The sequence below is a fragment of the Phaseolus vulgaris genome, chromosome 11, assembly GCF_000499845.2.
Source record: "Phaseolus vulgaris cultivar G19833 chromosome 11, P. vulgaris v2.0, whole genome shotgun sequence".
Classification (NCBI taxonomy): Eukaryota; Viridiplantae; Streptophyta; class Magnoliopsida; order Fabales; family Fabaceae; genus Phaseolus; species Phaseolus vulgaris.
Window position 1 is genome coordinate 45,930,324 of NC_023749.2, and position 24,972 is coordinate 45,955,295.

The window sequence follows — 24,972 nt, forward strand, 5'->3', positions numbered from 1 at the left end:
GGTTTTCACAAAGTCTTCACACATCTCTTCATTTGTGGATCCAAAGATAATATCATCTACATAGACTTGCACAAGTATGATATCTTCACTTTTCTTCTTTAGAAAGAGAGTTTTATCTGAATTGCCACGGCTATAACCTTGAGAAAGCAGAAATTCACTTAGCCTTTCATACCATTGCCTAGGTGCTTGCTTCAATCCATATAAGGCCTTCTTAAGCATGTACACATGTTCTGGATTTTTGTGATCTTCAAACCCTAGAGGCTGAGATACAAACACTTCTTCATTGATGTAGCCATTTAGAAATGCACTCTTGACATCCATTTGAAACAGCTTGAAACCTTGTATGCTGGAAAATGCTAGAAGAAGTCTGACAGCTTCAAGACGTGCTACTGGTGCATAGGTTTCACCAAAATCAATACCTTCTTCTTGGTTATACCCTTTAGCAACCAGTCTTGCTTTATTTCTAGTGATAGCTCCATGTTCATCCATCTTGTTCCTGTACACCCACTTGGTTCCTATGATGTCCATCTCATGCTTTCTTGGAACCAAAGTCCATACTTCATTGTATTCAAACTGGTTCAGCTCTTCCTGCATTGCTGTTATCCAATTGTTGTCTTGCAGTGCTTCTTCCAGGCTTTTAGGCTCAATCTGTGACACAAAAGCCACTGTTCTGCAGAAATTGTTGAGTGAATTCCTTGTTGAGACTCCTTTCTCAATTTTACCAATTACATTGTCAAGAGTGAGATCCCTTGGAGTCTTCCATTCTTTAGGCAGTCCTACATTCACAGTAGATTCTTTGATAGAATCTGAATTAGTTGTATCAAGCCCACTAGATTGATTCTGTTGCACAATGGTTCTTAAATCATCCATACCAGGTTCGTCCAGAACAGATTTGGGCACAGAAAAATCTGTTTCATCAAATACAACATGTATGGATTCTTCAACTGCAAGCAATCTTTTGTTATACACTCTATAAGCATGACCATTTATAGCATATCCAATATGTATTCCTTCATCTGATTTAGGATCAAATTTCCCCAGATTATCCTTACCATTATTTAAGACAAAGCATTTGCAGCCAAACACCCTAAGATGACTAATGCTAGGCTTCCTACCTTTATACAATTCATAGGGAGTTTTCTTAAGAATTGGTATAATCAATGTTCTGTTAAGCACATAAGAAGCAGTGTATACAGCATCAGCCCAAAAATATTTAGGTAAACCAGATTCATTTAGCATAGTCCTAGCTAACTCTTCTAGTGATCTATTCTTTCTTTCAACAACACCATTTTGTTGGGGTGTCCTAGGAGCAGAATAACTATGTATGATCCCATGTTTTTCACAATATTTATCAAACTTTGCATTTTGAAATTCTCCCCCATGATCACTACGAATCTGTTTTATCCTATTTTCATTTTCATTATGCAGAACCTTCGCTAGTTTCTTAAAGGCTTTATATGCATCATTTTTAGAAGCAAGAAACAAAGTCCATGTATATCTTGAAAAGTCATCAACAATCACCAAAGCATAGTAATTTCCAGCTAAGTTAGCAGTCCTAGATGGTCCAAACAAGTCCATATGCAGAACATCCAAAGCTTTATTTGAAGAAACCATATCTTTTGATTTAAAGGTAGTTCTAATCTGTTTTCCCTTTACACAGGCATCACACAATCTGTTATTTTGAAACTTTATGTTTGGTAAACCAGAAACAAGTTCCTTAGATTTTAGCTTATTCAAGTGATTTGTGTGAATGTGAGCTAGTCTCCTATGCCACAGCCATGACTCATCATTTTTAGATAACAAACTCTCATTTTCAGAACAACTCTTTATGATGTCTAGGAGATAGATGTTGTTTACCCTTTTTCCAGTGAACAGCACCTTACTAGAATTTTCATTTGAAATTGTACAAGTGTTGGCTTCGAAATTGACCTTGTATCCCTTGTCACACAGCTGGCTAATGCTTAGAAGACTATGTTTTAGCCCTTCAACATATAGGACATTCTCAATAGTAGTTGAGTCTTTAGTACCAACATCTCCTCTTCCAAGAATTTTTCCTTTATTCTTATCTCCATATGTGACATGCCCTTCAGCTTTGAGTTTCAAATTTATGAACTGAGTCACATCACCAGTCATGTGTTTTGAGCAGCCACTGTCAAGATACCACTGGTTTCTCCTGCTGTTTTTCTGCAACAAAACAGATTTAGCACTTATGGTACCCCTTTAGTCTAGGGTTCAGCATGATTAATACCTTTCCTTAGGAAGCCATTTGGCCAATCCTTTAGGAACAAGGTACCTCCTAGCTTTACAAGTTTTAGATACATGACCAGACTTCATACAATAAAAACATGTTGCAATATGCATTGTTTTTTAATAACTAAAAGAGGAAAAAACTGTTTTGGAAGGAACAAAGAAACTGGACAGCTTTTTCACATTACCTTTCATTCCAGGATTATATCCTAGACCATTTTTATTGAAAACAGCATTCTGTGAACCTAATAAGGTTTCAAGATTTTCTCTTCCTTTAGTGAAATTTGAAAGTGTTTTTAACAAATATTCAACCTGTTTTTCCAGCTTTTTACAATTATCACAAGTTTTAATTGATGCATGCAAACATGTCAATTCAAGACTAATCAATTCAGTTTTAGCTTTGTGCAGTTCTTCTTCAAGAGCTTTGACCTTAGGTTCAAGTACCCTATTTACTCTATTCAATCTGTTGCACATTATAGCCAACTTGTTTGCTTCATCATGTGTTTCCTTAAAAGCTATTAGCAGCTGATCATAGTTTTCAGAATCAGTGGAGAAATTACTTACTGAGTCAGAGTTGGATCCCTCATCATTCACCATGAAGCAAAGATTTGCTTCTTCACTTTCAGTTGAGGAATTACTAGATGAGGATACATCATTTTCTTCCCATGAGATATATGCTCTTCTACCTTTGCCTTTGTCACTCCTCTTGCTTGCTGATTTTTCTTTATTTTGATTGTTTGGACAATCAGCTTTTATATGACCTGGTTTACCACATCCAAAGCACGTGTAATTGGAAGAATTTGAATCATTAGGTTATTTGGAATACCTCTTTCTTTGCTGAGTTCTGTCACGGTTTTTCTTTCTAAGAAACCTGCTGAATTTTCTGGTGAGCAGACTCACATTCTCATCATGTTCAGAATCACCTTCTTCCTCACTTGTATCATGTTCCATGGTAGTTTTCAGAGCAATTCCTTTGGCTTTCTTCTCCACTGTTTCTTGTTCTTTCAATCTTTTCAGCTCAATTTCATGCTCTATCAGCTTTCCAAAAAGTGCAGCAGTGGACATCTTGGATAAATCTCTGGATTCTGAGATTGCTGTTACCTTAGGCTGCCAGCTCCTATCAAGACATTTTAATACCTTTATGTTAAGCTCTTCCTTGTCAAAGAATTTACCAAAGCCAGTGAGGTGATTTACAATGTGTGTAAATCGTTTCTGTACATCTGCAATACTTTCTTCAGATTGCATTCTGAACAGCTCGTACTCCTGAATTAGTGAGTGCTTCCTTGCCCGTTTCACATCATCAGTCCCTTCATGAGTCACCTCTAGTACATCCCACATCTCCTTTGCTGAGTTACATTGAGAGACTCTAAAGAACTCATCCATATTCAGTGTAGAGGTGATGATATTCTTGGCTAAGGAGTCATATTGGGCCTTCTTCTTCTCGGTTTCACTCCATTCAGACCAAGGCTTCTTTATTGTTTCATCTTTGACAACCGGCATAGGTATGAAAGGTCCACTGACCACTGCATCCCAGATTCCCATGTCAATAGACTCCATAAAGATCTTCATCCTGATTTTCCAGAAAGCATAGTTAACACCACCAAACATAGGAGGTCTATTAATAGACGCACCTTCAGCAAAAGGCATTTTAAACTCAGACATCATACACACACTTGAGCAAAATACAAGCCCTAGCTCTTGATACCAATTGTTGGGTCTATTAGTGTCTAAGTTCAAGAGGGGAGGGGTGAATTGAGCTTATAAAATTTTCGCAAGAACACACAATTTTCAGTATACCAGAGGCAAAAAGAACAGATTGTTTTTACATGAAACAGATTGATTCTTCAGAGCATTCTAGCACAATTTGAATTTGTTTAATATGAAATTGTGATCAACAGAGGATTATAGCAGAGTCATATCAGCTGAATATTATGAGGATGAAGGATACAGCTATGCTTAGAAATCAAACAAATTTACTCAACACAAGGTTTCAATGAGAATGATTCTTCCTCAGATTTTAATGATTAGACTGTTTGTTCACAGATCACTTAAGCCATCATATGCAACTGCCTTGTTTGTGATTAGAAAGCTTTAACAAATCAGGAAGAACAGTTCTTACTTAAATCCAGAATTAACAGATTCAATTTCAAGAGAACAGATTTAGTTCTTGACAAAATTAAGGAAAATCAGAAATGAGTGCAGGGATGAGAAGACAAGGCACACAAGTTTTTATACTGGTTCACTCATACAGAGCTACATCCAGTCTCACCTTACCCCAAGGTGGAATCCACTAAAAACAGTACCAATTACTTACAAACACAGCAGTTCTTGAACACTACAAGAACAACACACACAATGCTGAAAAAAAAACCCTATTTCAGCACACCTTGCACTCCAAGAAACCCTATCAAGGAGTGACTAACACTTACAACTTTACAAAACAGAATAAAGGAAAGATTACACCTGAAAAGAAGATGCAAGAACTCAAAACCAGTAGTTCACTTTGCTGCAGAACTGCACCAGCACCTTCACCAAGATCAAAGGTTTCCTAGAACAAGCACACTTGAAGTTGTTGCAGAGGATACCAAACGCCCTCACAAAGGCACAGCTGCTGGGATGCAGTTGTGCAGGGGCCATGTTGATCTTTGTCAGTAGAGTCCGCTCGAACCCCGTGAGCAGAAAATGAAGTTTGATCAGTTTGAAGATGGTGGTGTAAAGAAAGAAGAAGGGTTCCCCGCTGTTTGTGCGTTCATCAGTGCACACGGGTTCGCCCACTGCGCAGGGTTGGACGGACACGTACGCATCGCACTCACGCCCAAACACACAAAGCAAATGAGCGACCTCATCCTCCCTATGTTTCATCACATCCTTATTGGAGGTGAGAGCGGAGGTCTCAGCGAGAAGGTCCTCAGAGACCCAGGGGTAGAGGGCTCTGTAATCTACTTTGGGAGGAGGGTTGGAGGTCGTTTTCGTTCGAGCCATCTCAAAGAAAGCTAAAAAACAAGAAAAAGAAAGGAGAAAACAAAGCATTAGAAGAGGGTGATGACGTAACCTAGCACAAACCAGAAAAACCCCACACTCGTGGAAAACCCAGAAAAACAGAGGAACAGGGAAAAAGTAGAGAAAGTCTAAAATGCAAGGAATTTAAACAGGCCCAGGCAGTTATCAAAGTGCGAAATCAAAGAATGAGGACAATCAATCGGTAAAAATCATACCTTTGTTGGTGGGAGTCGAAAGTTCTGGTTTTTCGCGAAGAGGAATGAGAGCGCTTGAAGAAAAAGAAGATGGAGCGTTCGGAAGCGTTTCTGAGAATCATGGAACAGTGATTGGAAGCGCGTGTTTTTAAAAACTTAACGTAAACTAAGAAGCGCAAGTGACGTTAAGTCCTGGCCGTTGATCAAGACACGTGTGTGCAGATTAAAACAGGCACAGAGAAGTGTCACTTTGGTGCACTGTTCACGTCCTGTCACACACAGCCACGTAGGTCGCCAGGGCGAGGACTTAGTCTCTTCGCTGAACAAGTTGCAGCTCGAGACTAGGGGGCTTGTGTACCGACCAGTCCTCGGGCGTCGTTGACCACTAGTAATGATGGGGCCACGTAAGCTGGGTCCAATGAGTGGCGTGGGTCAGTGTCTCGCAAGGCACGTAAGTCAAGATGCCGAAGAGTGGTCAGAGATCGATCACCAGGACGTGCTTATGTGTCCTCGACAGCATAGTGAGGACGATGAGAGATCAGACATCGGTGACTCGAATATCAGAACTAGACCACGAGAGGTGGATCCTAGACCACACACCAGTTATCAGTTAGGAAAAAGCCTAGATCACGAGGGGCCCATGCGTGACGTAACACAAGTAACGAACCACCGGAAGAGATACGACCCAAGAGGGTCACGTTCCAAGGGTGAGCTGCATGCATGACACGTGAACAGTTAGGGCATTCCTGGGACGAATGGCCCCAGAGACTAGGTGCACAAATTGATACCCAGGTGGTCATCCCGTCAGAGGTTGCACTTCAGCAAAGGAGCCTTACGCGCTAGATTGCCCTAAGAGTGGGTGATAGCGGTGCTAAGGCACACCCTCAGTAAACCTAATTATGGTTAGCGGAATCAGTGGAAACCCAGGAGTATATAAAGGGTAGTATGAAACCTAATAAGGTACGCACAGTTTTACGCTAACACACACACAGATACACAAAGAGCTTTTTACGGCTTACCTTTGGTGTTTCCTAGCCCTATACTGACTTGAGCGTCAGAGTGCAAACGGCCTCTAGGGCGCCTTTTGTCCTTGTGATTTCAAGTGTTTGATCGAAGAAAGGCACGAACAAATGCAGGGATATTTGGGCGTGTGATCGTCGTAGGCGCGCGAAAACAATCGAGTCAACCGGCAGGAACAGGATCTGCCAAGTTCCGTTCTGACTTGACATATTCAATAGAAATCGTTCCACTCTTTAGCAGCTGCTTCATTGAATTATATCTCAATTGTATATGTTTGTTCTTTCCATTGTAAATTTTATTTTTAGCCATAGCTATTGCCGATTGACAATCACAATGCATTGATACAAATAAGGTTGATTTCATTCCTAACGAAATTTTTGTTAACAATTTTTTCAACCACTCAACTTCACTACCATCTATTCAAGACCAACAAACTTAGATTCCATTGTTGATCTTGCAATAACAGTTTGCCTAGCTGATCTCCATGTAACTGTACCACCCCCAAGTGTAAATACATAACCACTAGTGGATTTTGTCTCATCTGAATCAGAGATCCAATTAGCATGACTATACCCTTCTAGTGCAGCGAGAAATCCACTATATTCAATGGCATAATCCATTGTACCTCTCAAGTATTTCATGAGTCTTGCAAGTGCATCCCAATGATCCTGACTAAGACATTGAGTGTATCTACTTAGTCAACTTATTGCATAAGCAAAATCTGGTCTAGAAAAGCTCATTTAATGCAATAAGCTCCCAATTATCTAGGTATACTGAGTTTGAGAAATAGATTCTCCTTTGTTCTTCTTTAATTTAGGGTTAGCATCATAAGGGGTGCTCACTAACATAAAGTCATAGTAACCAAACTTCTTAAGTTTCTCAGTTTATTTTTCTTGGGATTGTAATATACTATCTCCCTTTCTTATAATTTTAACTCCTAGAATCACACTTGCTTCACCCATCTCTTTCATCTTAAACTTTGATCCAAGAAATAGTTTTGTTGTAAAAACAATATCATTGCATGTACCAAAAATTAGCATGTCATCCACATATAAACATATAATGATACATTCACCATTTTCACATCTAGAATACACATTTATTAGCATCATTGGTAGAAAAACCTTCACCAAGTAAAACATTATCAAGTTTTTCATGCCATTGTTTCGGTACTTGTTTCAAATCATACAAAGATTTTAAAAGATTGCATACTTTTTTCCTTTTGACCTGGAATTACACATCCTTCTCTTCTAGTTCACCATTCAAAAAGGTTGCTTTAACATCCATTTGGTTAATTATTAACTTATGGATAGATGTTAGGGCTAGCAACACTCGGATAGAGGAAATCCTAGTTGTACTACCGGATGGTCGAGAGGCCGAATGGTCGAAAAGGCCGAATGAACTTAAGACAGACAGTAAACCCGTGATTAACTGTAATTAAACCAGTTTAATTATAAATCATGATTAAGGAACAATTGGCCCCTCATCTAAATCCAAGAGCAGGCCCATGATAGCTAAGGCCCATTCAAAAAGTATAAATACTAGAGCAGGCCCATGATAGCTAAGGCCCATTCAAAAAGTATAAATACTAGAGGAGACCCAACATCAAAGGTAATCTTTCACTCTTAACTCACCTGCATATTGCACTCAGACTAACTTGATTCATACGGTTTTACAATAATAATAACAATTTGAAGGAAATATTTCAATTTTTAAAAAATAAATCTACACCATTTTCTGGAAATGGAGAAAATAGATTCAACAATAGGAATGAACATATATAAGGAAAAATAATTTACATAAGGATCCTACATCAATTCTCAATTATTTAACCTTAGAAAAACTTTGAGTGTTTGCTCAAAAAAAACAAACAAACACAAGACAATAAGCAATTACAAGACCCATTCTTTAACACATTCAAGATGGTGTGGCCTAATCTTAGAACACTTAAGTGATCACAATGAATTCTCTTTTCAGAGTAGTATTAGATTAATAAAAGAGTCAGGTGAAGGTTCTATTTATAGAATTTATAAAATTTATAGAATTTAGAGAAAGTTGATTAAAAGTTGATTCAAGCGTATTTAATTGGTCGTTCAATTTGGTAGTCAATTATTCATACTGAACTTTGAGAAATAGTTACTACATTTTTTTAATCTATTATGACATTTATTAATTGATTATTTTAGCTTTTCATTTAATTTAGAAAACAAACTTAATTGATTATACATAAATTTAATCCATTAGTGTCTAAGAACATTTGAAAACACATAATTTCACTATTTATTTGAATCGATTAACAAGATAATCGATTAACAAATCGATAATCGATTATTCTATTGTGAAACATCTAAAAATAATCAAATCGATTATTTAAAATCTTAATCAACTAACATAGTCATAAAATCTTTTTAACATGTTTTTAATTTTTTTTAAACAATTTTTATATAAATTATGTATTTAACCTTTTCAATACCTTATGTGAAACACTCTCTAATACATCCAAAAAAAATTAAAACACTCAACACATTTTTAACATCAATATCTTCAAAAAAAAATCATCATCAAAAAGAGTTTTTCTTAAGGTTTGACATTGTTCTTTTAAGTCCAACAAATTATGGTAGAAAAAAAATTATAAATAATTGAAAAAAAAAACTCAAAAGTTGAGTTTACTAATGTATGACTTCAACGTGATTCTGCCTTTGTTTGTGTTGCATTTACTGTCATGACTAATGTTTCGTGTATGCTTCGTAATCGATAGAATAATTGTCTTAATTATTGAGAGAAAATCAAGTTTAGGGTTACTCATATTTTTCGTGAAAGGAATGTGTATGTTGATAAATTGGCTAATTTAGGATTTATTCATAGAGAATCCTGGTATAGTAGACTTTCATTCTTGGATTTTTTTAAGGTTCTTCATGTGCTTCTTGTACATGGCAATTGGCGGTACAGTGAAAAAAGGATAGGAACAGGGAGCGGTGTGCGGTGGTAAAGGGGCAGAGAGAGCATAACCACAGTAATTAATCACAGAAGAAAAAAAACTTTATTAAACTTCAATTGAATTCATTACAAGAGAAATGTGTATATGCTAAATACACCCTGACGATGCAATCGGGACGCAATTGGGCTTGGCCCATACAAAACAGAAGAAAGGCCCAGAAAGATAAAACCCCCCCTCAAGCTAGTGGGTGAATGTTCTGTAGTGGTTTTGTGAGAAGATCTGCAGGCTGGTTTTCGGTGCTTATAGGGAGTAAGTGAAATAAGCCTTGTTGCAGTTTCTCCCTTACCACATGACAATCGATATCAAGATGTTTAGTCCTTTCATGAAAACTGCTGTTATGTGCAATGTGCCTCGCAGATTGGCTATCACAGTAGAGGCTTGCTGTTTTGTTGTTATTGATGTTCAGGTCTTCAAGCAAATATTTGAGCCATTGAATTTCACAGCATGTGGATGCAAGTGCTCGATATTCTGCTTCAGAGGAAGACCTTGATATAGTGCTCTGCTTCTTTGTTTTCCATGATACAAGAGATTCTCCAAAAAAAATGCAGTATCCAGTAGTTGACCGTCGAGTAGAAATACAAGAGGCCCAGTCAGAATCACTAAAGGCTTGAATTTGAATGTTTGTGTCTCTAGGATAGAATATACCTTGTGCTGGTGATGATTTCACATATCTTAGAATTCTCTGAGCAGCTTGATGATGTAGCTTTGTTGGTGTTTGAACAAATTGACTGAGGAACTGAACAGAGAAACTGATGTCTGGTCTAATGTGCACCAAATAAAGTAACCTTCCGATAATTCTTCGATATGCGGTAATGTCATGCACAGGGTGGTTCTGTTCGAAAAGCTTCTCATTCTTTTTAACTATAGGAGTTGTTGCTGGCTTAGCATTTAGCATACCTGCATCTGCCAAAATCTCAAGAGCATACTTCCTTTGACATATATGGATACCTTTCTTAGTTCTAGCTATTTCTAATCCTAAGAAGAATTTAAGATTACCGAGGTCTTTGATTTCAAAGGCAGCATTTAAAGAACTTTTCACTTTATTGATCTCATTCATATTATTTCCAGCAATAAGAATATCATCAACATATATGAGGAGAGCCATAAAGGAGGTTTCAGTTTTTTTTATAAGCATAGAACTATCAACTTTTGAATGTACAAAATTAATGGTAAGAAGAAAGGAAGTGAGTTTATCGTACCATTGTTTGCTAGCTTGTTTCAAGCCATATAAAGCCTTGGTTAGCCAACAAACCTGATGAGATTTTTTAGTGATGACTCCAGGAGGTAATTCCATGTATACTTCTTCTTGTAGATCACCGTGTAAGAAAGCATTGTTTACGTCCAGCTGTTCTAGGTGCCAATCCATGATAGATGCAATAGCCATAATACTTCGTATGGTAGAAAGTCTAGCTACGGGTGAATATGTTTCCATATAATCAATACCTTCACGCTGCGTATATCCTTTCGCTACAAGCCTAGCCTTGTATCTCTCGATGTCTCCATTAGCTCTTCGTTTGATTTTGTATACCCATTTGCAGCCAATGGGCATTTTGTTGGGAGGAAGATCCATGATTTCCCAGGTCTTATTGACTTCTAGCGCCTTAATTTCCATCTCCATAGCTTTTACCCATTCAGGGAACTCTTTAGCTTCTTCATAGCATCGTGGCTCAGTTTGTGTTGAAATAGACAAAGTATACTTTAGTTGTCTTTCTGACAGTTTTCTATAAGAAATAACAGAACTGAATGGATAGAGTACCTTATCATTGTTTCTGAGAGTCTTGTTACATGGTGTTGTCATGATTTGATGATGATAATCTTCCAGATACGCAGGTGTTTTTCTTTCTCTTGTAGATCGTCTCAGAATTCCATGTTCAGCTTGTTCTTGACTTTGTCTCTGTTCTTCTTGTTCTGTTAAATTTTTGTTAATTCCAATCTGCTCAGGATCATCACAGTGATACCTCATTGGATCATTGGTCTCTTCTGCAATCACCTGCTCATTCCTTTCTTTTAAATCATAAAAATAAGTCTCATAAAAAATCACATTTCTGGATACAAAGGTTTCTCTAGAATGCACATCCATAACAATGTAACCTTTTGTTCCTTGTTTGTAACCGAGAAAGATGCACTTTCGTGCTCTAGGATCAAGTTTGCTTCTGTTTTGTTCAAGAGTTGAAGCAAAGCACAAACAACCAAACACTTTGATATCAGAAAGATCGGGCACACAATTATACAAAAGCTTATAAGGACAATTATTTTGAATAACAGGTGAGGGTAAACGGTTTATTAAATGGACAGCATGCACAACAGCAAAAGACCAAAAAGCTCTAGGCAAATTAGATTGAAACATTATGCAGTGAGTAACATTAAGAACATGTTGGTGTTTTCTTTCCACAGTAGAATTTTGTTGTGGCGTTTCATTACATGAAGTTTGATGCATTATGCCATGCTTATCATAGAAATCCTTCCAACAAAATTCTTTTCCATTATTAGTCCTAACAGTTTTAATATCTTTATTAAATTGACTCTTAGCATAAGTGACAAAACGTTGCATATGCTCTCTAGTTTCACTTTTACTTTTCATTAAGTGTATCCAAGTATGCTAAAATCGTCTACTATAGTTAAAAAATACTTGTGTCCGTGTATGGAGGAAACACCTAGAGGACCCCATATGTCCATGTGCACAAGAACAAAAATGCATTGACTATTAGTTTTGCTAAGGGGAAAAGGGATCTTACGCTGTTTTGCAAGATGACAAGGAGCACAAACAGTTATGTCATTAGCATGTATACTAGCATGATTCTTGGCTAAATTTTCTAAAACTTTATTTGATGGATGACCCATTCTGCAATGCCAAACGCTCAAGTTTTCAACATCTTTAAAAGTGTTATCATTCTGAAAGAAAAAAACAAGACTGTCTTCCTTATCTGCACACAGTTGATAAAGACCATTCTTGATCTCAGCTCGACGAATCATCTTCAAAGTAGTCTTCTCCTGTATCTGACAAGCATTTTGTGAGAAAAGAAGTTGGCATCCTAAAGAGTTTGTCAGTCGCTGAACAGAGATAATTTTTAACATAAAATTTGGTATATATAGAACATTATACAAAATAATGTTTTTAGCCAATATAACAGTTCCAGCACATGCAGCAGTAACAGTTTGATTATTTGGAAGCTTAATTTTTACAGGTTTAATTTTATAATAGCTAGTGAAATAAGAGAGAGAGCAGGCTACATGATCTGTAGCCCCAGTGTCAATGATCCAAGAGTGCATACCTCTTACCTATGTTGTCTTTTATGGCAAAAGAATCTCCTATGGTGTTGTTTATCACCTTGTCTTTGTTCTTTGAATCTTGAATCATGTTTATCAGTTGTTGAAGTTGCTCCGGTCCAAAGGCTTTAAAGATTTGCTCATTGAGAGTTTCATTGTGTGCTTGATTTTCAGTCTCAGACACCAAATCACCCTCCTTCTCAAGAGCGTTTGCAGTGTAATTCATCTTCTGCTTCATCCAAGGTGGGAACCCGTGTTTTGAATAACACTCGTCAGTAGTGTGATTCGTCTTGTGGCAGTAAGAACACTACTTTCCATAATTTTTTCCTCTTCCTCTTCCATAACTACGCCCACCTTGACTAGTGTTGTTGCTCTTGTTGATTTTCTGATTGGCACTGTTGAACATTATCTTTGTATCTACCCCCATGCCTTCATTCAAGTGACGTTCTTGTTGAAGAACCAAAGAGAAGACACGGTTGATTCCTGGTAGAGGTTCTGTCAAAAGAATTTGCGTTTTAACAGCATTATACATTTCTCCCAATCCTTTCAAGAAACACATTACCCGTTCGGAGTCCCTATAGCTGGACATGGTCTTCATCATGTTACAACTGCACTTGACCTTACAGACACAGGTAGGTAAGGGGCGCAAGGCATCAAGTTCTTCCCACAGCGTCTTAGAGTCAGTGTAATATTCTGTAATGTTTCTCTCCCCTTGTTTGATGGAATTTATTTCTTGTAGAAGATCTAAAACACGAAAATGGTTGGTTTTTGAAAACCTTTCTCTGAGATCTTCCCACAGTTCTTTCGCATTGTCTATATACACCGTGCTTTGTGCGATTTGGGTCGTGATGCTCCGTGTTATCCAAGAGATGACCATGACGTTGCATCTCTCCCATGCTTCATATTGATTGTCGTTATGGGATGGATCTGGTAGGTCTCCATTGACGAACTTGAATTTATTCTTGGAGAGCAAAGCCCTCTTCATCGCTCTGCTCCAGGAATGGTAATTCGAACCATCCAATTGTGGCGTGACCAAGACCATCCCAGGGTTTTCTCCCGGGTGTAGATAATACGCACTAGCGGGATTTTGTTGTTCATTCTTCGAAGGATTTTCCTGGGTTTCAGCCATGGAGACAAATGCGAGAAAAAGAAAACAAGAAAGAAAAGGATAAGCAGGGAAAGGAAAACAGAACCGTTGGCAGCGGAGAGCAGAGCGAGTTACACCCGCTCTGATACCATCTTGGATTTTTGAAGGTTCTTCATGTGCTTCTTGTACATGGCAATTGGCGGTGCAGTGAAAAAAGGATAGGAACAAGGAGCGATGTGCGGTGGTAAAGGGGCAGAGAGAGCATAACCACAGTAATTAATCACAGAAGAAAAAAAACCTTTATTAAACTTCAATTGAATTCATTACAAGAGAAATGTGTATATGCTAAATACACCCTGACGATGCAATCGGGACGCAATTGGGCTTGGCCCATGCAAAACAGAAGAAAGGCCCATAAAGATAAAAAGTGTGTTCTTAGAATTTTTTATAAATAGGAATAGTCTGATTATGTGTAGTTTTTGTTAACATATGAGTTTTCGTCTAGTCTCTCCATATTTTTTTGTATTTTTTTTTATATAATATTTTTTTAATGTTATGACAAATGATTGTTGTTAAAGTGTCTGGTGGATTGAGATGTAAGTTGTATAATAATACATAACAGGAAAGTTTTTATAAAAAAATAATTGAAAAAACCTAACTATCCATGAAGATATAATTAAATTATAAATAGCTAAGACTTTTCATTTATTATAATTAATTTTTTACTACAATAATTTATATAATAAATAATATATCTAGTAATTATACTTTTAGGTAATCAACAAAATTACATAAAATAAATTAATAAACAATTATAAGAAAGAACTGCACCTTTACTTTTGCTAAAGTTATGTACTGTAGATTAAATAATATAAAAATACCCACGGCTGACACATGGTAAGGTAAGTGAAAGATAAATGCAGTGCAATTATGAAGTGAATGTTCAATAACCCTTCTGATTTCGTCCAAGTGTTCTCTAATAATGGAGCTATCGTTATCTTCTTCAATACTGTGTGTGCTCACTGTCATCATAGCTGTTGTTCCCATCTGGGCAGTGAAGACACTGAACTCTCTGTGGTTTAGGCCTAAGAGGTTGGAGAAGCTTCTAAGAGCACAAGGTCTTCATGGTGATCCATACTCCCTTTCACGCCCTTCCTCCAACCACAACCAGCCTCCACAAGACACGCCTCATTCTGAATCTTTTGTTCTCTCCGATGATGTTGCTCCTCGCATCTTCACGCAGGCTCACAACACTGTTGCCAAATACGGTTCACTTTTCCTTTTTATTTTTCATTCATTATGTAATTCAATTTTAAAAGTTGCTTGAATCGAGGGTTCACTGGTAAAAAAAAATGAATTATCTGCAGGCAAGAATTCGTTCTTATGGGAAGGCACAACACCAAAGGTCATCATCACTGATCCAAATCACATCAAAGAAGTCTTCAATAACATTCATGATTTCCAGAAACCAAAGATGAGTAGCATTGCCAAGTTCTTGGTCTGTGGTCTGGTAAGTTACGAGGGTCATAAGTGGGCTCAACATCGAAAGATTATCAACCCTGCATTCCACTTAGAAAAATTGAAAGTAAGCTTATTGCTTTAATTTATGAATAATTAATATTTTTATAGTATTACCCAATTATAAATCGATATGTACAAAAAAGTTTGTATACTTTTATAATGAATTTAAAAATTATACTAGCTATGATTTCGGATTGATTGAATTGATTTACATTATTTAATTTGTGTTTAGTAATCAAATTAAACTTTTAATTGATACTTAATTTACAGAATATGCTACCAAAATTCTCCCAAAGCTGCCATGATGTGATTAGCGCGTGGATGGAAATGTTGTCATCAGATGGAAAATGTGAGATTGACGTTTGGCCTTTCCTTCAGAATTTGACTCGTGATGTAATTTCTAGAACAGCTTTTGGAAGCAGTTATGCAGAAGGAGAAAAAATATTTGAACTTCTGAGAATTCAAGGGTACCTTGTTGCGACTACAACGAGAAACAAATTCATATTGCGGTAAGACCACACTTATTCTTGGTATAATTAAGCATGTTTTAGTTTTATTGAAACTAAACTCACCATCATGAATTTCATAAGAACCTCATAGAATCACCCTAAAAGCTAATCATTATAGATAGAGATTAAGCTCTCCATAACAGCAAATCACTGCCATAGTGATGACAAATAACCATGAATTACATACAGGTTTTGATTTAAGTATATTTGATATTTGTTTTCAAGAAATGTGGCATACCGAATGACTAATACAAGAACTAGAGTTACTGCTGTCAGAATTCAACATGTTAGGAAATTGACCTATCTTAGTTTAGTTAAGAATCAGTATAAGTCTCATAAACTAGTCCTTTCCTTCATAATTAATATGGATGTTTCTAGGCATATACCAACACCTGCCAAAATGAAGTTGAGAGCAGTTGATAAGGGAATGAAAAATTCAATTCGGGTTATCATAGAAAAACGAGAGAAAGCCTTGAAGAATGGTGAATCCAGCAATGAAGATTTATTAGGCATACTTTTGGAATCAAATCAAATGGAAATACAGGGAAATGGAAACAGTAAGAGTGTTGGAATGACAATTGAAGAAGTAATTAGTGAATGCAAATTATTCTACTTAGCAGGGCAAGAGACCACTTCATCTCTGCTGGTTTGGACATTGATCATGTTGGGTAAATATCCTAAATGGCAAGCACGAGCAAGGGAGGAAGTTCTTCATGTTTTTGGAAAACAAAATCCAAACTTTGATGGGTTAAGTCTGCTTAAAACTGTATGTATCACATGCTTTCATTTGATTATCTTTATTATCTATTAAAAATACATTTTCATACTAACATGTGCCAAAATGTTTCTTCTGTAGATGACCATGATTCTGTATGAGGTTCTGAGGTTATACCCTCCTGTCATTTACTTCAATCGCACTCTTCAGAAGGACATGGAACTTGGAAACTTGTCATTACCCGCAGGAGTAGATGTTACCATGCCAATACTTTTACTTCACCAAGATGGTGATATCTGGGGTAATGATGCAAAGGAGTTCAAACCAGAAAGGTTCTCTGAAGGAATTGCTAAGGCAACAAAAGGCCAAGTCTCCTTTTACCCATTTGGATGGGGTCCTAGAATTTGCATTGGCCAAAACTTTACCATGTTGGAAGCCAAGATAGTGTTGTCATTGCTTCTGCAGAATTTTTCGTTCGAGCTTTCTCCTGTCTATGCACATGCTCCTGTACTTAAGCTTACCTTGAATCCCAAACAGGGGGCGCCTCTTATTTTGCAAATGCTATGATGATAAACCTTCTGTTTTGTCACTGATTTAGAATAGGCGGTCTCTCGCTGGACCGTCTAGTGTGTCTTTGGTGGTGGAGACGGTCTCCCACTAGATCGTCTAGTGTATTATGTGTAGATATCTCCCTTTGGTATCGTCTAGTTTATTTGATCTTATAGACAATCTAGTATTGAGATTGTCTAGCATTTTTGTTCTCAGTAGACCGTCTGATGTTTTCACACAACCCAGATTGTCTAGTCTACATGTCGGTTAGACCATCTTGATGATTAGTCTATTACGAGTTTGACATCTTGATGATTAGTCTATTACGAGTTTGTTTTGTTGTTTTGTTTAACGTTTGATCTTCTGTGATTTGGTTGTATGTATGTTCATCCCTTGCCTTCTTTTGATTGGGTAATAATAACATTTTCTTATGCTCATTTTTTGTCTCTCACTGATTTCGCTTTCGTTTCTCTCTCTTTTTCGCTTCTTCACTTCTCACCTTATGTCGTGAAGCCTTCACTGATTTCGCTTTCGTTTCTCTCTCTTTTTCGCTTCTTCACTTCTCGCCTTATGTCGTGAAGCCTTAAATGATATTGTATGATTTCATCTTGGAAGAATGACTTGAGTGTCGTGTTATATATGATAATTGATCATATTTTGACCTAAAAGGTCATGGTTTTAGATCTACAAAATAGTCTCACTCAAGGTGGTCAAAATCGAGATCTTACTTACGATTAGAAAGATAAACATGAATCGTAAATCGGAAGATTGTAACACGGATAGTAAGATCCTACAAATTTTATGAAATTCATAATTAAACCTCATAATATAAAAGAGTACATAATTAGATGTAAACAACATATATATCCTATATCCTATCATAAAAGTAACCATTTTACTAGTTACAAAACAGGGGAGAAGGAGAAGTTGAGAGGGAAGGGGAGAGGTGATGTGAGTTGATTTTAGGTGATTCATTTAGGTGACACTTTTAGAATTAGGATTGAAATTATTAGCAATTAATGTGACAAGTCTAAGGAAAATTTCCACTGGACATTAACTTAACAAGTGTTAAGTAGATGTGAATGTTCATTTCCATAAGACCAAAGGAAAAATACAATTATAGGTGATTATGAATGACAAATCAAGGTGAGGAAACAAGAACACAAAGCAAGACAAATAAACCGAATAGGAACAACAAATAAAGCAATTGAACCAATTAGAATGATTAAACAAAACAAAGGAACCGAATAGAATCAAGAACACAAGAACAAGACATATTTAGATATTGAAATGGAATGGAAATGGAATGGGAAGATGAAGGATAGGAAAACTTATGTGGTTGAAGCTTGGGAAGAAGGTCATGCCACTTGGAATGGTGAATATGCTCCAAGATAAGTGATGTTGCCGCCACTTGAGAGCTCTCAAACACTGTCAAGATAAGACTAAGCTAGGAGAAACAATTCTCACTATTCTCACACAATTTGTGTATAGTAACTTTACTCTTCATTCAATGTGAATTTACATGAGCCAAACACCTCTATTTTTAGTGTGAAAGGGCTGAAATCCAAAAGGAAAATAGGTGGGAAATTCAAAAGGCAAACCATTCAAAATGGCGCCTAAAAGAGAGTCACATGGAAGGTGTGACTTGTTTCCATTTCTTTTCATAGGCCCTAAACTTCTATCCACACCTTCCTTTTTATGTTCTATTAAATCTACTCTAAAGAAATTACAAAAAGAGACATCAATTTGATATTCATCTCCTAATATTTGTGCCCTGCTTTTAGTAATCCTCTGAGGCATGGTGGATGATGAGATCAAGGATTGAGCTTGGGCTTGGGCCTAATTTTTAAGAAGACTAATAGGAAGAACTTCAAATGCTTTGGACATTTTCCATTCCTCCTATTGATAAGGTCTTCCTTTGCTTGTTGAGATGACCCGTCAAAGTTGGCATTCATGGTCATCTTCTTGTGGATTTGGATCGTATCAAGAGGTCATGAATGACTGCATTGGCTTAAAAAATTTAATTAAAAATTAATTTTATTGGAGAAGTTGTTAGTTTTCAATAAAAAATTAAAATTTTCACTGTGCAGTAAGTGATTTCTTTTACTACGCGGTAAATGGGTTATTTTCACTTATTTGAGTTTTTTATTTAATTGAGCCCATATGTTGTTTCCTCCATCTTAAATAGAAACCCTAATATCAACTATATGTTGTTGTTGTTGTTGCCTCCATCTTAAATAGAAACCCTAATATCAACTATCCCATTTGTTGCCAATCCACACCCACTGTTCAGCCATAGTGCCGCATGTCGTCGCGTTGAGACACTATAAGTGTTGCCGCGTTGCCGCAATGATGAGTGTTGCATGTGGCGATTTCCAGCACCGCTAAACTAGACGATTCCACGCGAGTTGTGATTTACAACGCTGATCCCACGCGATCCACCGGAATCGTATTATTTTGGTAATCGTAGATCGGCACCATGAGTATATATCGTAAAATCGTACGATTTTACGATGCAACTCGCGATTTTGACTACCATGGTCTCACTGCATACACAATAAGACTATGCATATGTCACTTTGTTTAGAGTGATACTTTAGAGCATTCATAGTTTGGGGAGTAAGCCATATATTTTACATCTTTCATTGTGTGAAGTTTGCCTTGTGAGCTTTCACAGTTTGCTCTCTTATCGATAATGGTTTTTTGACTTATTGAGAGGTCTTAATCTCAAAGGGAGATTAGGACTACTTGGAGAGGTGTAGAATACTTGTGTATCTGTAGAGGTGAAGAATACTTGTGTACCTGAAGAGGTGTAGAGTACTTATGTTGATAAAGGCTCTTAAGCAAGTAGCTTAAAGGGATTGAACGTAGTCCAAGTTGTGTGTGAACCAGTATAAAGTCTGTGCGTACTTTACTTCCTCTCCTTTCTCTATGTTTTAGATATTATTTTGGCTTGATATTTTGCAAGTACAAAAAAAAGTTTGTGCTCTATTCAATCCCCCTTTTAGAGCTTATTGTACCTTCAAAGCTCACTTGGATGCACCTCAAAGTAATTAAAATAAATTTGTTCACTCACTTCAATGTATGTCATTGATTAATCTAATAACTTTTATTTATACTTGTAGTGCAATAAGAAATCTGGAAGTTATGAGTGTGGTTACTATGTAATGTAGTGGATGTCAATCATTGTACATGATGGAATTGATAGAGGTTGGGATTAGATAAAATATCAATATACTAATAAATTGAAATTTAGTATTTATTACTTATGGACTAATCGAAACAATTTTCGAATATTACAATTTTTCAATGATCCACAACCACTGGACTCATAAGCACTGGAGTAACCATATATACAACGTTAGGGTAGATGATTGATTAAAATGACATTAAGTTGACTATTAAACTTTTTAATATTCAATTTTTTTGCATAAATTATGGTGTTTTATTGAGTTTTTGTGTTTAAGTTTAGCTTAAATAAAATACATAATTGTAGTAACTAAGGATTTAAAACACGAATAAAATTGATTTCCTGAGGCGTGCGTGATCACTGTCCATAAGGACTTCTCCGCAGTGTATTGTGCAAGTCCCTTAGAATACAATAGGAACTTCTCAGAAATTCCAAGGATCAGAACTAGCAAACTACTCTTTAAAAGATTAAGAACCCAACAAACCCAAAAAATTTATAAATTAAAATAAAAGAATAAATAAGTGAAGAGAAGAAGCGTGACTGAGATGATTATTTTCGGAGCAAGGGGAGGCAGTATTTATAGATGAAGGAAGAGCAACCATCCACTGTGAAGATATAAAATTGCTCCATATCCAACTGCTAAGGAAAACGGAACCTTCCTAGTGTTGACCGCCAGAAGCGGAAGGGACCACCGAAAATGTGGGGAAGACCGTTGGAAAAAAGGAACACAGAGAAAAGAAGGGTGTGAACCTTCCTGATTATGCGTCCACAATTCTGGGTGGATAGGGCAACGTCGCGCGTCAACCTCGACGCAAATCCAGTCTTCACTGCACTTTCAAGATCCCCTCCAACGGCACCAAAAAATTGTTAGGATTTTTTGCACACAACCTGCTTTCGTTTTGCAATATTTGTTCATACGATTTTACAACAATAATAAAAATTTGAAAGAAATATTTTAATTTAAAAAAAAAAATCTACACCATTTTTTGAAAATTGAGAAATAGTGGATTTGTGTTTGCTTGTGTGAAAAAATAATAAACAAAACAATACTAAATACCAAATAAATTCATCAACGGGAATGAACATATATAAACAAATGAATTGGATAAAAATAGTTACACATTTACTCATAAGAAAAGAGTGGATTTGTGCTTCTTTTGAGAACCTTCTGTAATTGTTCACATATAACACATGAATAATAAAAAAAAAAACTCAAAACTTGATAAGAAATCAAGAATCAATTAAGATTAGAAATTTAAAATTTTAAAACTATTACCTTATTTATCTAAGTTATCCTTTTTCTGTAAATTTTGTAACCATCAAAGCACCCATTTTAGACTTGCGTAAGAGAAAAAAACAAATGGAGATTTGAAATTAAAAAATTACTACCTTATTTATGTAAGTTGTTTTTCTTGTGCAAGCCAACACCCCAACACCCCATTTTAGATTTCCGTGAAAGAAAAGAAAACACCTATTTTAGGTTTGCGTGGGAGAAAAAGCAAATGAATTGATATTGAAGATTTGAAATTCAAAAACTATTAAGTTATTTATGTAAGTTATTTTTTTTGTGTAAACTTTGCACCAGCACCCCATTTTAGCTTCCGTGAAAGAAAAAAGAAGAAACCCTGATTTGATCCCTCGATAGTACCTTCCACATTTGTTCCCTTGATAGCACCTTGCATTTGTACACGTGTCTTAGTAGACCACTTTGTGTGCTCACTGTCATCATAGATTTTAGCTTTACTTTATTTGCTTTAATTTTTATTTCTTTTTTATTATTTTAAACTTGAATAATTAATTGAATTCTGAAAGTTTTAATAAATTTGACCAAAAATTTGGTTTACAAATTTTGAAAACTTTATTGATTTTCTTAATTAAAAATAGCGTTAAAATCTTAAACTTAACACCATAAAAGATATATTGTAACTGAATATGTTACAACTAAATTCTAATTCAAAAATCCTACACTCAAAAGTAAAAATGTAAAAACTAACCATAAAACATAAATTATAAAATGGATAGTCACGTCGACTAAAGATTAAAGTATTTTATTGTATATAAGTGAGTGCAAGCCAGTTTTATGAGTTAAAATTAGCCTTAAAGTCAATTTCGTAATATTTTCCTCTTTAACTTTCTTTATTTTTTTTCTGTCTATTTTATCCTTATTCCAAGCATATTTGATTTTATTTTATTATTATGGACATTGGCGTCATTTTTTATTTTTTTAAAAAATTTAAATTTTCAAACCTTAAAACCTTTTCGAAACACTTCAAATTTCAAAATTTGTAAATTTGTAATTTTTCAAACACTAAATCCTTTTCGAAACACTTCAAATTTTAAAATTTCATATTTTAAAATTTTCAAAAATTTTGAATTTTAAAATTTTAAAATCTTTAAATTTAAAACTAAATTGAAGGCTTTATAAACTCATCAAACATCTTTTTCATTTTTCACAGTTTAAATAAGCGAAGGAGCAGTTCTCCATTTGATATAATGAGAATTTTTCTATTTGATTTATTGATCACTTTTCCATTTGATTTCGTCATTTCTTACCATTTTAGTTAGTTCAATCAAAGAACTTAAGATCAAATTGGCACATGCTCTTTTTTTCATGTTGATGTTCGTGTTGTTTCTTTTCTCTCTCTTTTGATTTTTATCTTTTGTTGAGTGAAAATTAGTGTTGTCCTTTTTGCTATTGATTGGTTGTGGATGTTCGGGGTTTTCTGTAGTGGCTATGGATCGTTGATTGGGAAAATCTCTACAAGCTTTGGTGTTTATGGTATGTTATGTGAAAATCTCTCCAAGGTTGCCTTTTTTTTCAAGGAACAAAAGAAGTTGACAATTTATTGGCTTTGGTCTTGTTTTAGAGTATGCAATATATTGATGTAAGTTATTGGGAAGAAGAATTTGTTGAAGACCTTCTTGAGCATCATTACAGGTTTTGTTTTCTGATAATTAGTTTAACATTTCTTCCTTTTAAAAATGAAAAAAAAAATCTTCTACAATGACTTTTTTTCATTATTATGGCATTGCGTCATTTCCTATTTTTTCAAAAATTTTAAATTTTAAATTTTGAAACCCTAAAACCTTTTCAAAACACTTCAAATTTCAAAATTTTAAAATTTTTAAACACTAAATCCTTTTCGAAACACTTCAAAATTTGATATTTTAAAATTTCATATTTTAAAATTTACAAAAATTTTGAATTTTTAAAAATTTAAAATTTCAAAATCTTTAAATTTAAAACTAAATTGAAGGCTTTATAAACCCATCAAACATCTTGTTCATTTTCCACAGTTTGAATAACGAAAGAGCAGTTCTCCATTTGATATAATGAGAAATTTTCTATTGGATTTACTTATCACTTTTCCATTTGATTTCGTCATATATTACCATTTTAGTTAGTTCAATCAAAAAACTTACGATCGAATTTGCACATGCTCTTTTTCATGTTGATATTCGTGTTGTTTATTTTCTCTCTCTCTTTTGATTTTTATCTTTTGTTGATTGAAAATTAGTGTTGTCATTTTTGTTGTTGATTGGTTGTGGATATTCGGGTGTTTTATGCAGTGGCTCTGGATTAAAAAAATCTCTAGAAGCTTTGGTGTTTACGGTATTTTATTGGCTTTGGTCTTGTTTTAGAGTATGCAATATACTACTCTAAGTTATTGGGAAGAGAATTTGTTGAAGACCTTCTTGAGCATCATAACAGGTTTGTTTTCTCATAATTAGTTTAACATTTCTTCCTTTTAAAAATGATAAAAGATATCTTCTACAATAAAAAGCAATCGATGATAATTTTCCACTACAGAGACTTTATGAAAAATGAGATCCGATTGTATTTGAAATTATGAAAGTCGTTACCTTGGGTATACATATTTGAGTTATTTACAAATTAAAATATTTGTAATATGTACCATAAACTAAAATCAATGATCATGTTGTGTTGTAAATATTACTTGAAGATTGTAACTTTAACAACAAAGAAACCACAATTTCTCTCATTTTTTTTCTTCATCCAGTAGTTCCCCTCCAAGGAAGACATCAAGGTATTGCTTTATCAAGTTCCAAAATTGAAAACTAAAGGTACCAGCAATGCCAACAACACCAACACTACAAGGAATACTTCTTTTTTATATTTGTAGGATAAGATTTGTGATCAACTTTCTTGGATATTTTCAATTCCATATTGCAAGCATACTAGTCCAAATCTCCATCATGAACATGACCCATGCTTTCTACCGACCCATCACAATATAGTACCAATACAGGAATGACCGAAGAATAACAAGCTGACCTTCATTGACACTTCTTTACAAAGCCTTACAACTTGATCCCCAATATCAGAAGCCATCTGTTTTGCTGCAACAAGTTCAACCTCACTAGAGTGCACACCATATGCAGTACCAACAATAGAGCACTTCAAAAAGTTCATCTTCAAGTTGGTCTCTCCATCCAAATTTATAATCTCCATTTTTTTTGGCATTTCATCATGTTGCAAAATTTCAACTGGTTTTTTCTCACAATCAACCTGTTGTTCCAAGAAAATACAAACATGGTCGAGTTAGGCTTAAAGTCCACTTCGTAATATGGTATCAGAACCATTTAAAATCTATCATAGAGAGAATTTGTTGGGTCTATCGTTCCACCTGCTATCGGGCCGTTATCGGACCAC

The 24,972-nt window shown here is 35.5% G+C and overlaps 2 protein-coding genes across 2 annotated transcripts; one reads left to right on the forward strand and one right to left on the reverse strand.

The window, feature by feature from the left end:
* Positions 1–13,033: 13,033 nt before the first annotated feature.
* On the reverse strand, positions 13,034–13,603 carry LOC137808702 (uncharacterized). Its single transcript, XM_068609964.1, has one exon. It carries the CDS (start codon positions 13,601–13,603, stop codon positions 13,034–13,036), a length of 570 nt encoding a protein of 189 aa, XP_068466065.1.
* Positions 13,604–14,697: 1,094 nt separating this feature from the next.
* Positions 14,698–17,544, forward strand: LOC137810061 (11-oxo-beta-amyrin 30-oxidase-like). Its single transcript, XM_068611188.1, has 5 exons — positions 14,698–15,081; positions 15,181–15,398; positions 15,605–15,843; positions 16,222–16,609; positions 16,700–17,544. Exons 1-5 carry the CDS (start codon positions 14,796–14,798, stop codon positions 17,123–17,125), a joined length of 1,557 nt encoding a protein of 518 aa, XP_068467289.1. The 5' UTR covers positions 14,698–14,795; the 3' UTR covers positions 17,126–17,544.
* Positions 17,545–24,972: the final 7,428 nt, after the last annotated feature.

Coding starts and splice junctions, on each gene's coding strand:
- LOC137808702 (XM_068609964.1), bottom strand. CDS start 13,603: ATGGTCATCTCTTGGATAACACGGAGCATCACGACCCAAATCGCACAA.
- LOC137810061 (XM_068611188.1), top strand. CDS start 14,796: ATGGAGCTATCGTTATCTTCTTCAATACTGTGTGTGCTCACTGTCATC. Junction 15,844..16,221: donor AGAAACAAATTCATATTGCG/GTAAGACCACAC, acceptor GGATGTTTCTAG/GCATATACCAACACCTGCCA. Junction 16,610..16,699: donor GGTTAAGTCTGCTTAAAACT/GTATGTATCACA, acceptor TTTCTTCTGTAG/ATGACCATGATTCTGTATGA.